Below are 15,471 nucleotides of genomic sequence, written 5' to 3' on the forward strand. Positions count from 1 at the left end.
GACTGACGCCTGATGACCGCCGCTTACATTCATGTCCACGCCAATGATTTTTCTTAAAAATCAGGTGGCGGCACGGAATCTTAAAGATCCTGCCGATGCCTCCCCATCGCTGGTGGCAGTTGTATTTGTGACCACAGCCTTAAGTAAAAAACAGGTAGCCACAGACAGTCCCCTCACTTTCACCCCCTTCTAAAAGAGAGAAGACAGTAAAGCCCTGACGTCTGGGAGTTACACAGGACAGCTGTCCTGCTATGAATACCAGGAAGAAGGTTTCAGATTTTCTGTGAGGCTAAAGTCACATGGACGCCTGGCACAAATGCAGGAACATTTTCTTTTAAGTCAGACTACATACTGGCCATAAATGTTCAAGTTCAAAAGAATGCAAAGAAACATCAGCCTCTTTTAATTTTGCAATCTCAAAGCTCAGAAGAGAAGGCTCCCGAACCAGTGCTGATCCAAAAACTTGATTAAACCAGGCTACGAATCTAAAAATACACATAAAACTTTGTGATTTCTTTGAAGTTACATCTGGCGGGATATTTTATCCCTTTCCTCCCATCGCCTGCTGGTCTGGATACTCCATTTGAAGCTGTTAAAACAAATAAACACTTTTCAGATAATGGTTGCCACAGCCGCACACATACAAACACAGAGGTGGAAAATGCTCTTGAGCAGGTCACGCCTGAGGAGAGCAGCTTTTTCCATGGCAATGTAAAAGCAGTGCTGTTGGGGCTGCTGTGGGAGGTGAGTGGTGACAGGACTGGGCTGAGCAACACTGCAGATGGGGCAACCAGATCACAGACATGGCCGCTTCACCAGAGGACATGTGTGAGTGGCAGATTAAACGGCTGTCTAAACACACACAGGCTGGTGAATAAAGGTCAAATCGCACTAGGAGGGTAAGTGGGGGGAAACATATTCTCACTTGTAGTCACATTTTATCGCCACAAAAAATTGGACAGCCACTCATGCGTAACTTTCAGTGACAACCTCCAAATTGCCACCATAAAAGACTGTTGAAAACTCTCACATGACCAAAAGCTGATATGACTTCTTTTAAAGTGTCAAACTAAAATTACTTTTCAAAATCATGCTCTTAATCTTGTTAATCTGACATAAATTTAGCAATTTATATTGAAGGCCTAATTGGTTCATATTTTGTTAGTCAACCACTCTAAAACAGTTGCTAAATGGGAGATGTTCTGTCTTGTAATAATCTGTCTCTGCTTCCCGTCTGTTAGTATGGACCCTTTCATGTTCCTGAAGATGCTCCATTGGCTACCACGGTAACGTCTGTATTAGCGAGGGATGCAGATGTACGAGGGGGAGACAGCTGGCAGGTGGACTACTGTCTGGAGTCCGGAAACGAGGAGGAGGTCTTTATGTTGGTGACGGACAAGCAGACCAATGAAGTGTCGCTGGTGCTTTCCAAGGTAACGACCTTTAATGTCAATGACTCTTCAATTACAACCATTATTTTCGGGTCCAAGTATAACCTAGGAGACAGAAATATTCTCTTTTTTATCCTAAATGTGTTCAAACATCTTGAATTCAGAAGTGCAGAGGATAATGTCACAGAAACCTTTGTTGTCTTTCACGTGTCCTTGGTGTGTGGGATCATTCAGGGGTTGATCCTGAAATAGTTGTCCAATAAAAGTGTGTCAGCTCAGTGTGCGGCTTTTCATCTCATAGTGTGTGTGTTTGTGCACTGTTGAGGGATTGAAGGTAAAGAGCATTTTTTAATATGTCAATATGTTTGTCTGACATTATGAAAAAATAGACCTCTAATGACAATGAACTGCTTTAGCAAAATAATCTCTGTCCCCATGGTGCATTACCCTTGGCCTGCATGCTATAATCTAACAGGGAACCTTATAGGAATGAGTGTGTGTCTGTGTGTGATTGCACTCTAATGGTCTGCTTTGTGGAAGTGGGCCAGGCAGGAGGTGGTCTATTATTTTTAACCTCTCTGCAGGAGAATGAATGTGATTGTCATGTGAGTTGTAAATGTTTGAGATAAACAAGATATCCAGAAGCTGATAGGCTCTTGTTTTTTTTTGCTTGATTGCTATTTTTAAATATATATATTTCTAATTCCTCTCATTTTGTGCAATTTTGATTAGCTGTAATTAAAGCCTCATCAAGTGACCTTGCAAGATTTCCGCAATAAAAATGGGGGTTGCAGGGGACAATGCAGAACAAAATCTTTCAGAAGGATTCAAATGCACTTGTACAAATCCCTTACTCTGTCGAGTTAAAGCGTGAAAATCAGTGCAACAAAGCAATCACATTTAATTATTAGGAAGTGTTCACTGTTCATAGAGCAACTCATTAATTAGGGTGAATGTCACTTGGACTAGAAATTGTCAAGAGATAAAATCAGAATGAACAAGGACATTTGATGTTTTATAGCTACAACAGAACAACACTGAAGTCTATCTGTGGTTATATTTTTGATATATTCAAACAAGATGAAAGACGCAGAGTTAAACTACTTGACATTTCTTTCACCTTTTTTTTTGTTAATTAGTGTGTTTGACCACTGCTACTTCATGTGGACTTAAGTTTTGGGGCAAATCTAGAGTTTGGAGACACTGCATTCAAAGACAATTGCTTTAAAAAAGATTAATAGCCATAAGAACATTCACTCTCCGCTGAAGGCTTTCCACAATATTCTCAGAGATTTTCTGTGGGAAAAATCTCCCTTTTCAATCTGTGGTGTTTATGAGGCGAGGCACTGGGAAGGACTGGCTCCAGACCTCTGACCCACTTAATCCCAAAGGTGTTTGAGATCACGCCCCCATTCAGCCCATTTAAGTTCTTTCATACAGTTGTCTTTGTGAAGCTTGTTTTGAATGCCTAGTCACAGTCAGACAAGAACACATCGGACTTTCCCCAAAATGTCTCCCCGGAGTTGGATGTGTAGCCTTGTCCTAAATGTTTCAAAGACCCACTCTGCAGAAAAAGTGTTTTTGGTGTTTTTATGGAGAGCATATATAAAGAAAATAAAGCTAAACATTTATTTTCTAAACAATTCTCTTTTCCAATCTTGGTAAATCAAGAGCAGACAAAAAAAGTCTGTTTGAAAAAGAATTGTAGTTGTTATGTCACAAATACAATAGGCAGCACACAAGCTCCATTCCACTGCATCACTTGCAGATAAATAGATCCAAGAACATCTTCATTTTCCTCGTCCGAGCTGGCATCTGGCTCTGGATAGCTCCAATATTGCTCAACATTTTTGTTGCTCTGATAATGTTAGGTTGGGGTTGTGAGGAGATTTAATATAGCAGAAGAAAGTGTAAACAGAGTGATTTTTAAGATCAAACAGGGTGATGGGAGGAGGAGCGAGGTTTCTCTGGGTGAAATTCTAATAAACTCCTGCCACTCTGCAGAAACTATTTAGAACCACGCAGGTTGTTTTTTTTTTTTTTACTTTGGCTAAAAACAGCGTAATCATAATTAAAAGACCAATGGAAATGCTTTAACAATGGATAAAATATAATTGGAGTTGGACTCTCTCACATTTTCTCCTTTCTGAAAGACAAAATCCTAAAAAAACAGACCCACAACATAGTTCCTTCTTCAGACCTTGCATTACAGGAGATTGCAGTGAAACAGGGAACCCTTTTTGCGGATAAAGCCATAGCTGACGGAACGTGTTTTCTCTGCTCTACAGTGAGGAAACTGCATGCTTTAAATCACATAAAACCTGTTAATATGGGGCCAGCAGCTGTTGCTGAACTATGTTCCATGCCATAAAACAAAGAAATTTTCATGCTGACAACACTGTTGTATGGGTGTTTTGAAATTCTTCACTTAGAAAGTATTGATGGCTTTTAGGTGTTGTGCACCTCAGCAGAAATTGTCATCTTCCTGTAACTCTGTAAGATATTCTGCTTTTTAGATGACACCTCCCAAAGATATCATTACATTTGACCGAGGACTATTTTTCATGAGGTTTCATAAACATTTTATAATCTATACTAGCATTCTAATAATATAAATGCACAAAACTGCCAATTGTATTTCGATTTGCAAAAAAAAAAAAAGAAATCTGCACAGACCCCGTGCTTTGGACCATTCTGCAAGGACTGACAAGTATAAAATGCAAAATAATCCAAAACTATTTAGTTCTTTATCCTAATAGTGGGACATTTTTGACAGGGCAATTGAGTCATTTCATTCTTATTGTTGATCTGTGTTGAACTAGCTGCTCACCATTTGTGTTTCAGTTTTTTTGTGCGTGCATGTGCAGAGACAGTTGAAGTACACAAAGTTAAAAGTCATTACCAGTCACAGCCTCACCTATTAGAGCGAAACAGAGCTGTTGGAGAGAAAAAAGCAGCTAGATGTTGTCACAGAGCAGCCTCTTAAAATGAATAATGAGAGCCACGTGCATCATGTGCAGTATAACATTACCTTGACTTTCTGCTGTGCCCTTTGATTGCATTACAGTGGACTCAAGACTAGCGTGGAGCAGAAACAATTTAAAGAAGACTCCTTCTATTCCAGAGTTTTCAAACAAATCTTAGAATGATCGTCAATCCATATTTTTAACAAATGAGTTAGCAAAACACGAGACAGAGCTGATAGCTGTCACTTTTACTGACAAATACATAGAAATCCTTTGAGCCTTTTTTTCATTGTGGATATTTTCTGAGCCATCTGTAGAGTGCTTCCCCATTTTTCTAACCTGATGGGCCTGACGCAGCTGGCACATTTGTAATATCAGCAGCTGCAGCCTGAAATCTGTAGCTGCAAGCATCTTGACAAGCATCCCTCAAAACCAGTGATGCAGAAGCACAGATGGTGTAAAACCTGTGTCTCAAAATCACTGTGATGTTGTACTTTCTCCAGATGGATTAATCTCAGACAGCCAAACAGACCATACAAATGTGATACGCTTTTTTTGTTGTTCTGCCTTTTTAAAAAAAAGGAGAAAAGTGAAAATGTATCATCACATGTATGATTACTATCAAACAGCTGTAGAATAACACAGGATTTTAAAGGCAAAGATTTAAAGTGAATATTGTGTAGAGCCATAAAAATGATATTTCAGGAACAGCTGTGATTGTGCCACAATTATTTTCTGATAACTTTAAAAATGATCAGCAAAACGGATGAATCACTGGCAAAATTTATCTGAATGTTTATTCAGATGATCAGGATTGATTCAATTTTTATGAAAAAGCTTGATCCCACCACAACTGAGCTGGCTCACTGCTCAGTATTTCAACAAAAATGATTTCACTTTTTGTCACTGTATGATCCTGAGTGAGTACCTTAAACTACACGTGACAGAAAGGGGGGCTTTTGATAGTGTGTAAAGAGAACTAAAATATTTAATAGTACATTTTTAAAATCCTAGCGTTAAAGGGTTTCTTGCTGGGAAATTAAAAAAATGCTAACATATTGAAATGAAAGAAAATGATCTTTTGCACAGTTCTGACTGCTGTTTTTTTGTTGTCTCCACCCTGTATTCTCCTTGTCAGTCTTGACTACCATTCACTTTTTCTTCTTTGCCTATCAGCCGCTCCCATTTGGGGTTGCCGCGACAAAACACCCACCTTCATCTGGTGGAGTGCTTCTCAATTATTTTTTGCAAGGTCCCCTTAGGAAAAAGAAAATGTTTCGCACGACAAGCAGATGCAAAGAATACATTGATGGAAAACAAAGACACGTCATCAAAATGTCTACAATAGGTAATGAAGAATGTCTTTATTAGCATGACCTGAGTGATCTAAAGGCACGTGATGATCCTGGTGTTGCGCAACAGAGGCAGCGCTCCGCGTGCGCTGTTCCACCTCGCAACCTGAGCCCACTACCCCTCCCCTTTCCTTAACACACGCAAAATGGCGTATACTTATTTAGCGCTTTCTACCTTCTTACGAAGGCCCAAAGCACTTTACAGTCACAGTCCCATTCACCCATGCACACACACATTCACACACTGATGGCGGCTCCGCTGCCAAACACTGGCGCCAACCTCCCACCAGAGGCAAGGTGGGGTTCAGTGTCTTGCCCAAGGACACTTCGACACATGGGCGTGCAAGGCGGGAATCGAACCTGCAATCTTACGATCATGGGTGCACAAAGAAGCACAAAGCACTGAGCCGCTGTCACCACCGACCCCCGTTAAATTTGCGCCCCGGGCAATTGCTCCACGCAATCGCATCGCCCCACTATTTGAGAAGCACTGATCTAGTGCAAGGGTCAGGAACTCCAAGCCTCAAGGGGCAGTGTGTTTGCATGTTTTCCAGACACCCTTCCTTTACTCACTGCTGAACACCTGGATCAGGTGTTTGTAGAGCCAATTAGAACATGCCAAAGCAGGGTCTGTTGGAAAACAAGAAGGAATCTAACCCTATCCTCTGCATCCTTCTCGCTTACACCAATCACCCTTGTGTCCTCCTTCACAACATGTAAACCTCTTTCTTGGTAGCTCCAACCTCAGCATCCTTTGACCATGATAATCACGGTTCCGCCTCTCAACATCTCCAAACCATCTTATTCTGGTTTCCTTCCATTTATCTCCAAAACATCTAACTAAAGAACGAGCTGTCCCTCAGACATATCCTTTACTGACTTCCATTACCACTGATTTTATAGATGTAAACACCATTTAGGGCACTCAAAGTGAAGATTTCAAGCAAAGGTTTCAGAAATGTCAGGAATGACAGAAGAAACTTTTTTATGCGCATAATTTGTTCAGTCAAAAGTCAACAGTAAAAGCAAATAAAAACTGTTTGAATTGAGATACCTATAAAGACTCCATCTATTTTGTTATACCTCAGATTTGTCATTAAAAATAGTCAGAACTCTGTTAAAACCCTTTTGGTATCAAGTCTTACTTTTGTGTTGCTAATTTTAATTAGCAACACACTAATCCATTGTCAAGGTTTACATTTATTTGTCATTGCAGAAGAAAATTTCAGACTGAGATGTCATTAGTATTGTTTTTTTTATTTTGCTTTAAAAAAAACATAAACCATAAAAGAGAATTTTTTAATTACATTTTAAAGAAGAAAATAAAACACATTTTTACTGCTTTGAACTAACGATTTAGATTTACACCTTGCAGCTCAAACTTAATTTGATCCCTCTGTCATGTGGGTAAGCTTAGCAGCTGCAAACAAACAGCATCATGGAAAATGTTTCATGAGAGACATGGTGGATATTTAACTTTTTTCTTTTGACTGCAGGGTCTGGTTCATATTAGAGATGCTGAATTACAATGTCAGTAGTTCCAGATTTCTAGGAAGCGAGATAGGAGGGGTGGACACATGGGACTGTACTGCATCCTTCTCATGCTGGCAAATGTTACATGCTGTTCTTGACTGTTAAAGAGCTTGCTGTTGAAATCACATAAGGCAGAAAGTTCAGCTCTTTTTTTGTTGTTTTTGATATTGGAGATTAAATTAAGAACTGCATTTGTAAGTTTCTTTTAAAGAATTATTATTTAGTAAAAAGTTTTATTGGGAATTATATATTTTTACTCAGAATTGTATTGAATTCAAATAGTATTTTCATTTTACTTCATATTGATATGCATACACTTGTAAAATCTGCTTTTTTAGGGTTTTTTTCAGGTTAGAAAAGATGGAGTGGATCAGAGAAAAGCAAATATTTTAGTGAGAAAAGTATCTAAAACCCAGTCCGATGAGACATATAAAGAAAATTAAGCTCAAAATTATGTTTCTGAGTATTTCTTTATTCTAAACATTTTTTATTAGGAGAAGACAAGAAAATGCTGTTTGAAAAAAAGCTTAATTGTGACATAGAAAATATGTTTGACGGACCACAAACTCCTTGCTCTTAGCTCTTAGAAATGGGGATGGGAGGAGGGGCGGGATTGCTTTTCGCCAACGGTCATATCTAAACCTCAGACGCAATTTCTAAACTCCTCCCATTCTACAGAAACTATATCCTAGAAAACCACAAGTTATTTTGTTTTGGCTAAAAACGACATAATCAAAATCAAAAAGATCACTGGGAACACTTTGACAATGAATCAAAAGATGATTGGAGTTGGACTTTAAAGACAAATTGGAGTTGAGATCTATTCATAAAATGAAAGAATTTACAAATGACTCAACACCTAAAAATGCCCTAGGAAATGTACAAAGGGAACATTTTATCTGAACTAGTTAAGCATCTTTAATAGCACAAAATAAGGAGAATTAACAAACGTGGTGCAGTTAGAAGGGTGACAGGAATGTGAAGTTGCCTTCATTCCACACCAACCACACACTTCTATGCTTTTATTTTATTTTTTAATGCAAAAATCAAATTTTTTTCCTATAACTGTGGCGTATTCATTTTCTATATCTTTTCATAGGTTCTAGACTTTGAACGTGAGAGCGAGTACATTTTGGTGCTTAGCGCCCAGAATCCCGTTCCTCTGGTCCGTGGCAGATATGGACCAGCATCCACAGCGACAGTCTCAATATATGTTGATGACATAAATGAGGGCCCAATTCTATCTCAAAGTCATTATGAGGTGACTGTCAGAGAGGGGGAGGAACCAGGACGCGTCATTGCCACCATTAGAGGTTACGACCCAGATTCTCATCCAATAAGGTAAACAATTTTAGAGAGAAAAAGGTGGAACTATCAGTTTTTCAATTTTTCAGAGCTACAGATGTGTTCCTGCAGATATTCTCTTCAAGGGGACACCAAGAAATATTTCTCAATAGGGAAGTATTCCGGTGAGCTAAAGACTGTGCAAGCCTTGGACAGAGAGGAAAACAGCACCTACACCATGGAAGTCATTGCTGTGGATGGACGTAAGATGTTTTCCCTTATATTTCGCATGCTATCAAAAATACAAGTCATTATTAATCACTAGCTTAAAGCCAAACTATTCACCTTGTAGAACCTTTGTGCCTATTTTAGGAAACTCTTCTTTGTCTGCCTCCACCCTGGTAACTGTCCACATCCTGGATGTGAATGACAACAGTCCCGTGCTGGTTGGAGACTATTCCTGGAAGTACCTGTGCACGCCGCGGTGGGAGGACCAAGCTTTGGTGCTGGCTTCACGGGACAGTGATGGACCTCAACATGGAGGCCGACTTAATTTCTCTCTCCGCAGTGATGCCACAGTTCGACGTAACTGGAAGCTTACCCCCATCAATGGTAGGGAGAGTGTATAATGGGTAGAATAATCCTTAAAGGTCCTGTGTGACAATAAAAGAGAAACAATTGTTACTGTTACTTGATTTTTGATTTTCACTTAGTTTTCAGTGCTTTTTAGGGAAGTTGACAATGTCTTTAAAATGTTTTTTGCTATTGTTCTTATTTATGATCAACGTTTTTCAGCTATGGAAAGTGTTTTTGGACATCATAGACTTTCTCATAGTTTTTTGCATTTGTGCTTGCAGCGCAGCAACTGTGGCTGACTTTAGCTTAAATAACAGGTTTTAAAGTTCTTTCAACTACCAGGTCAGAATAGTAACTATGTCAATATAATCAGGACGATCAGCTGCTCAAATGTTTCTTAGCTTTGTTGCTGCATGTTGGTCGAGTCTTAACCCTCAAGATATTGGTTTATCAAAAAACACAAAATTACATTATCTAGAGAAATCTAAGAATTCACTACTATTGATGATAATGATAATAAACCAAAGGATTTTTTTCAGCCATCAAAGGCACAGGGCAAAGAAAGGTCTTTTCCAGTGGCAAGATAAGTGTAGTTGTACAATATTTTCCTTACTATAAACTGTGCCTTATAATCCAGAGGCCTTTATATGGATTAACTCTGGCTGTGCATAGTAACAGCGTTTCCATTTTATGCGTAAAACTTTATTTAAATTCTAGAAACTGTTGCAAATTACAGTGCCCAGGGCAGCCACTTCCTACCAAGAAGCGCATTGCCATCCGGTTGTTGGTCACATGACTCATTTATTTCGAAAAAAGTGTTTCCAATGCAGTTTTGGGAAATATGTCAATTTCAGTATGACTGAAAAACCACCTCTTCTAAGCGCCAAAACCTTCTTTTGATAAATGCGAGGGTTTTTTTAAATTGTTGTGTTTCCATTGGGCGAATTTATTATCGCAAATCCAATTGGTGCAATTTTATTGTCAATGGAAATGCAGTTGAGAGGTACACATGTCAAAATGGTAGAGGGTTTTTATGAGTTGCAAACAAGGTTGGGTGTAAATTCGCTAACACAGCTAACATGTAGCTGATAGACAGACTGAAACTTCTTGGTATCAGTTTGTTTTTATACGTGTTGAATACAATGTTGGTAGCTACGTGTATTGTTAATATGTTAACGCTTCTAATGTGGCTAACTGATGGACTTATCTCTGACTCATTTGTCTCACTTAATGTGCCTTATGATTCAGCACACCTTTTATGTGAGATCATTTCCAAAATAGACCATTTATTGATGTTGCCCCTTATACGCTAATCTGGCGTGCTCTACAGTGCAGAAAATACGTAATTACTTTGGTTTTCTTACCTACGTCACATATGTTCCCATTTAGAAAAACATTGAAGGTGTGGTGTCCTGTAATATGCTTACACGGCTCATTTAAACTCTCTTGGCTTATTTTCCTGTTTGAGGTCAGGCAGGGTCATTCTTTTATTCAGGTTGCTCATGGACACAAAGGTAGAACACACATGAGCTGTGCTACACAGCTAACAAAAAGACATGGAGACACTGAAGAATCAAAAATGACTCGGTTGAGACTTAAGGCACAATAGATGTGCTATTTTCAGCTTTTGCTTTTAAGTTTAAGATGAATATCGTGTGTCACCGCCTATAGTCTAGATAAACCTTGAAGCTGCGCTGATGGAAGATAATTTTTCAGAGCAGACAGTTTGTTACCACTCAGCCACAAGGTCAAACAGAGTGACATCACTGATAAATGGATTTTCAGTTTGAGTCAGTGAACACTGAGTCTCCTACATCACGCTGAAAGCACTGAATTACCTTGACTGAAACACACTTCCATTCATAAAATGCAATCAAAATTGGCCTGAGCATGTGGATACACGAAATGACCCAGTCAGTTTTTTTTTCTCCAAATAAAAGGTGCAGTTCAATTTTTTTTTTTTCGACGAGCTGCTAGTTTTGGAATAATTTATTTCATGGCAGTTATTTACAGCAATGAGGTCTTCCATTAAGCCATTCAGACTCCTCATCACTTCTCTTTTTTTTTTCTTTTCCTGTTTATTTTTCACCCCCCTGCTCCTGTGGGTATTGATTGAGCTCTGCTGTAATTATATCTTCTGTGTAATTTCTTTGGCGTCACCACTAGTTTCCTGACAGCTAATGGAAGCTAAAAAAGGGCTAGCCCAGAATGGTTTGCACCTGGTCACAGTCAGATACGGTTGTACAGATAAATGTGTACCGGGATGAATTAGATGAGGAGCTTTATGGGCGTATATATCACAAACACAATCTTCCATGAAAAGGAGTGTGTGTTTGTGCGATCATCATTTATCTCTATCCTTTTGAAGGAATTTGACTGACTTTTGTTCTCAGTATAAAAGTTTTCTTTAAAAATAAGCATGATGTAATTCTAAATGGCTTTTCCTCATCAGAAAGGAGATGATGTGCCTCATCACACATTCAGCATGTCACACATTGATTGACTTTATCCTTTTAACTCACGAGATGTCATCAGCAACACCTAAACAACAAACGCTCTTTGACATACAGTAACTCGTCCATCATTTACACAATCAATAGAATCATCCAGTTCAGCTTTTGATATTGCAAAGCCTCATTTCTTCACTTCACTATCCTCTGGAATTACATTAGTTGCCTAAATGATTGAAGAATTATGGCAGTCAAATAAATGTAAAAACTCGAGCTAAAGCTTCAGTGTTAAAGGGTTAATGCACAAATATATCTTGGGGTAACAACAACAGCAAATAGATCTACCTAAGTATCTTGTAAAAAGCAAAGCAAAGCAAAAACAACAAAAAAAAAAAACATAACTACTTCTATGGAAAGGCTGCAATTCCTGAGTGGAACACAAACATGACTGACAGTAAGGAACGGGCACAGAGTTTAAGACCCCCAGATAAGGGTTCAAACAGCTTGGTTAGAGGCCTCTGCTTGTAGAAGAATGATTTTACATCATCTGTACTGCAGCAATGGTAATGTATTTTTGCTTGTGCATGTTAGGCTCAGGAGTAGGAGGCCGATTATACAAATAATAAATGTAGCACGGCATTTCATGTACCCCTTTTGCAGGAGATTATTGGATTTTGGAGGTAAAAAATCTATGGCGAAGAATACATGTAGCCCTCAAATAATTCATAGCTACTGTATTTTCACGCATCATTTTGAACATCTCAAGTGTGATATGCAGGGGTGTAGTGCTATATGATAAATTATCACAACACATGTGCGCATTTGTACATGAGCCTTTACATGTGCTTCAGCCACGCAGTTTCTTCAGCAGCTCAAAAAGTTTCCTGGTGGAACTGGAGGAGTATTCTAGATCAAACTCAACTTTTTTTTACCATTATTATCTAACTTTCTGGCACAATGTGTGCCAGAGCTGGTAGTTTAGCAGAACTGGGACAGGCCAAAAGAAACAAAAAAAAGACATATTACAGGGCAAAGAATCAGGAGCCATGCCAGGAGACTAGTTGGAAAGCCAGGAGGGCAAGTGGAGCCAACTAGGAGACCAGCCTGAAAACGTAGGGGTCTAAGAATACAAGCAACAGGTTGTCAGGAAGGACTTGCAGCATAGCATGCTTTGGTGGGCAAACCCACCGGTAAAGCAGACATCAGCTCACACGACATGGAGAAACATCAGTCGCTGCAATAGGTGGTGGATTGTGACCACCAAAGATGGCTAACTTAGGCTTTCTGACCTTCTGAACAGAACTTAGACAACCAGCAAATTGTCAACTTTGAGACTTGACACAGTAACAGGTCTCTCAAACACCTCTGACCCACAATCTTGAAGAGAACCAACCTCAACTGACATTTGGGAAAGAGTGTTTGCTTTGGACACCACTTATAATTGGGCTGAAGGCCAAACTAAATGTGACCCTTGAATCAGTCACCACATCATATTGGCAAACACATATTTGTTTAATAAGTAATCATTTATATACACATCTACAAATACAGGCAGTGTGCCCAGCCTGCATGGCTCAGTGTTAAAGCTTGGCCTGTATTCACTGATTCAGGCTGTTTCTTTCTCTCGTGTAGAACATTTTTTATGACAATGTGTTTATGGTTTACGAATGCATTGCATATTTTATTTAAAATGCATGCAAAATTTTGAAGCTAATCAAAGGTAAAAGCACTCAAAGTCTGACACCAATCTTCATGATCACTTTGATCATCTGTCAAAATGAAGAAGACGAGCAATTTGTTTACTGTGCAGCTCTGTTGAAACTAAATCAACACTCTTATCTGTAGATACTCACACCAACCTGTCGTTAAACATCCCATACCTGGCCCCAGAGGTCTATACTGTGCCCTTTACCATCTCTGACAGCAGTTCCCCTCCCAGAAGCACCTTCATTAATCTGCCAGGTAATGTTCATATTTCTGTGAGTACATGGGGGAGGGCAGATTTTTGCTGTCACTCACACCTTGCCTACATAATGCGAAGGAACACTTTACTTCTCCGTGTTGTCTGTAATATAAAACAAATGTCTTTTACTTGCAACTATGCATGCAGTTTTGTCCCATGTTACAACCACAGCATTCAGAATTCAATTGAAATGTTGTTGTTTTTTTTAATTCCAGAATACATTCTGTTTTATTTTTAAATAGTCTCTTGTGTGAATTTGTGTCCTGTATTTCCCACTCTTTATCACTTTAGTAACTGTATGTACCTGCAATGTGAGAGGAAGCTGCAAAATAGCTGCCAAGCCTTTGGAGGGCATGCCAACCATTCAGTCTGCAGTGGGGATTCTGCTTGGCACCTTTGCAGTCATTGGTGAGCTGAGAAGCTAGTACATTATACAGTGTGTTTTCTGCTTTTGTAGTGTTGTATTTGTGTTTTTTTCAGTCCAGTAAGTGTTGTTTTTTGTTTGTTGTTTTTTGGCTTTTTTAGGAACCATCCTCATCATTACATTTGTTAGACTATCTTACCAGAACCCCAAAGAGCCAAATGAAACTAACCAGGAAAGAGCTCTCCTGAAGATTTAAAGCTGATGAGGTTGATCATTTTGTGTTGTTTTTATTATCTGCACCAGTGAAACAATATTGCTTTCAGTTTACAGTGAATGCCTAAATGTATACGTGTCAATCAATTAGTCTAAGTATAAATAAAGAGACATTTAGATGTATAGCACTCACAACTATCTCTGACCTAGCTCAACTCAGATATAAAAATTTATTAAGCTGGGGGTTTCTTTTCTTTTTCTTTTTTGTTTGAAAGTATTAGGTTTGATTGAAGAAAATAAAAAAAAACTTCATAGTCACAGTTTTTGAGAAAAAATACAAAAATTACAACATCAGTTATATTACTTATTGTTAGTTTTAGAATTTAAGTTGAAATTTATTACTTTTTTAATTTACTAAAATGACTGTGGTGGTAAATTATTCTTTGACGATGTCACTAAGGTAACTAAAAGTTCTTTGCAAATTATTATGGGCAGAAAATTCATTTTCCGTTTGCTTTGCCTTTTAACATCAGAGATGTCACCGGCAACACCTAAATAATGCAAGCTCTATGCGTCAAAATGAATCAACTGATTCTGACGCGAAGAAAAACTTTTTTATTTTTGGCATTGCACCGATATGCAACTTTTTTTTCGTTTGGCGCACACACATTTTTGATCCTCCATTTTTGCATGAGCACAGTGTGATGGACTAACATTCATTATTTGCATTTGACTTCTCTTTCCTTCAGTGGTAACTCTTTGAACTCTATTATTCAAATAAAATAAATTCTGTTTGCTTTTGCAGCTCATAGCTGACTCTAGACTATGTTTTATTTAGACAAATTTAGCCGGAAAACCCAACTGGCACAAACAAATGTAAACCATGAATAAGTGAAAGTCTTCTGAATGACTTGGCTATCAGTGTTTACCGACCTAATTGCTTCCTATTAGCAACAGAAAAAGCTTTACAAGTTCAAAGAACAATAAACTTCTTTACAAAACTCTTTACTCAAGTGTGAAAGGTTGTTTGTATGCAAAGAGAAACCTAGCTTCTTTGTTGATGATAATGTTATCATGTTGGTAAGATTGGGGTTTGTATCCATGCAGGTTAAATTACACTAAAATCATAAATTTGTCACATGTTTGCTTGCGTGAAGTGAATTGTTTAAACAAGCAAACCAAACTGTTTGGATCTGACACGGATGCTGACAGACTTCTTCCGAAATCAGTCAGACATAAACAAAACCATAAAACTGAAGTAACAATGTGGATTTCATCTGATCATGACATTTATTTACACAGTAGTATATGAATCAACAATACTGATACATCTTTGGAACCAGGTTCATGTGTTGCATCATCTTCTGTTAAGAGGAAAA

General features: G+C 38.5%; 1 protein-coding gene across 2 annotated transcripts in view; it reads left to right on the forward strand.

Moving 5' to 3' along the window:
- The window catches only part of cdh16 (cadherin 16), a 31,519-nt gene extending 16,419 nt beyond the window's left edge, over window positions 1-15,100 (forward strand). For both annotated transcript variants that reach the window (XM_020713205.1, XM_020713206.1), the window contains 7 exons: window positions 1,242-1,433; window positions 8,342-8,583; window positions 8,659-8,789; window positions 8,899-9,138; window positions 13,398-13,514; window positions 13,807-13,923; window positions 14,041-15,100. In XM_020713205.1, the coding sequence (XP_020568864.1) occupies window positions 1,242-1,433; window positions 8,342-8,583; window positions 8,659-8,789; window positions 8,899-9,138; window positions 13,398-13,514; window positions 13,807-13,923; window positions 14,041-14,135 (1,134 nt within the window). In that variant the 3' untranslated portion in view covers window positions 14,136-15,100. The remainder of the gene's footprint in view (window positions 1-1,241; window positions 1,434-8,341; window positions 8,584-8,658; window positions 8,790-8,898; window positions 9,139-13,397; window positions 13,515-13,806; window positions 13,924-14,040) is intronic.
- Window positions 15,101-15,471: the final 371 nt, after the last annotated feature.

Source organism: Oryzias latipes, chromosome 3, assembly GCF_002234675.1.
Source record: "Oryzias latipes chromosome 3, ASM223467v1".
Classification (NCBI taxonomy): domain Eukaryota; kingdom Metazoa; phylum Chordata; class Actinopteri; order Beloniformes; family Adrianichthyidae; genus Oryzias; species Oryzias latipes.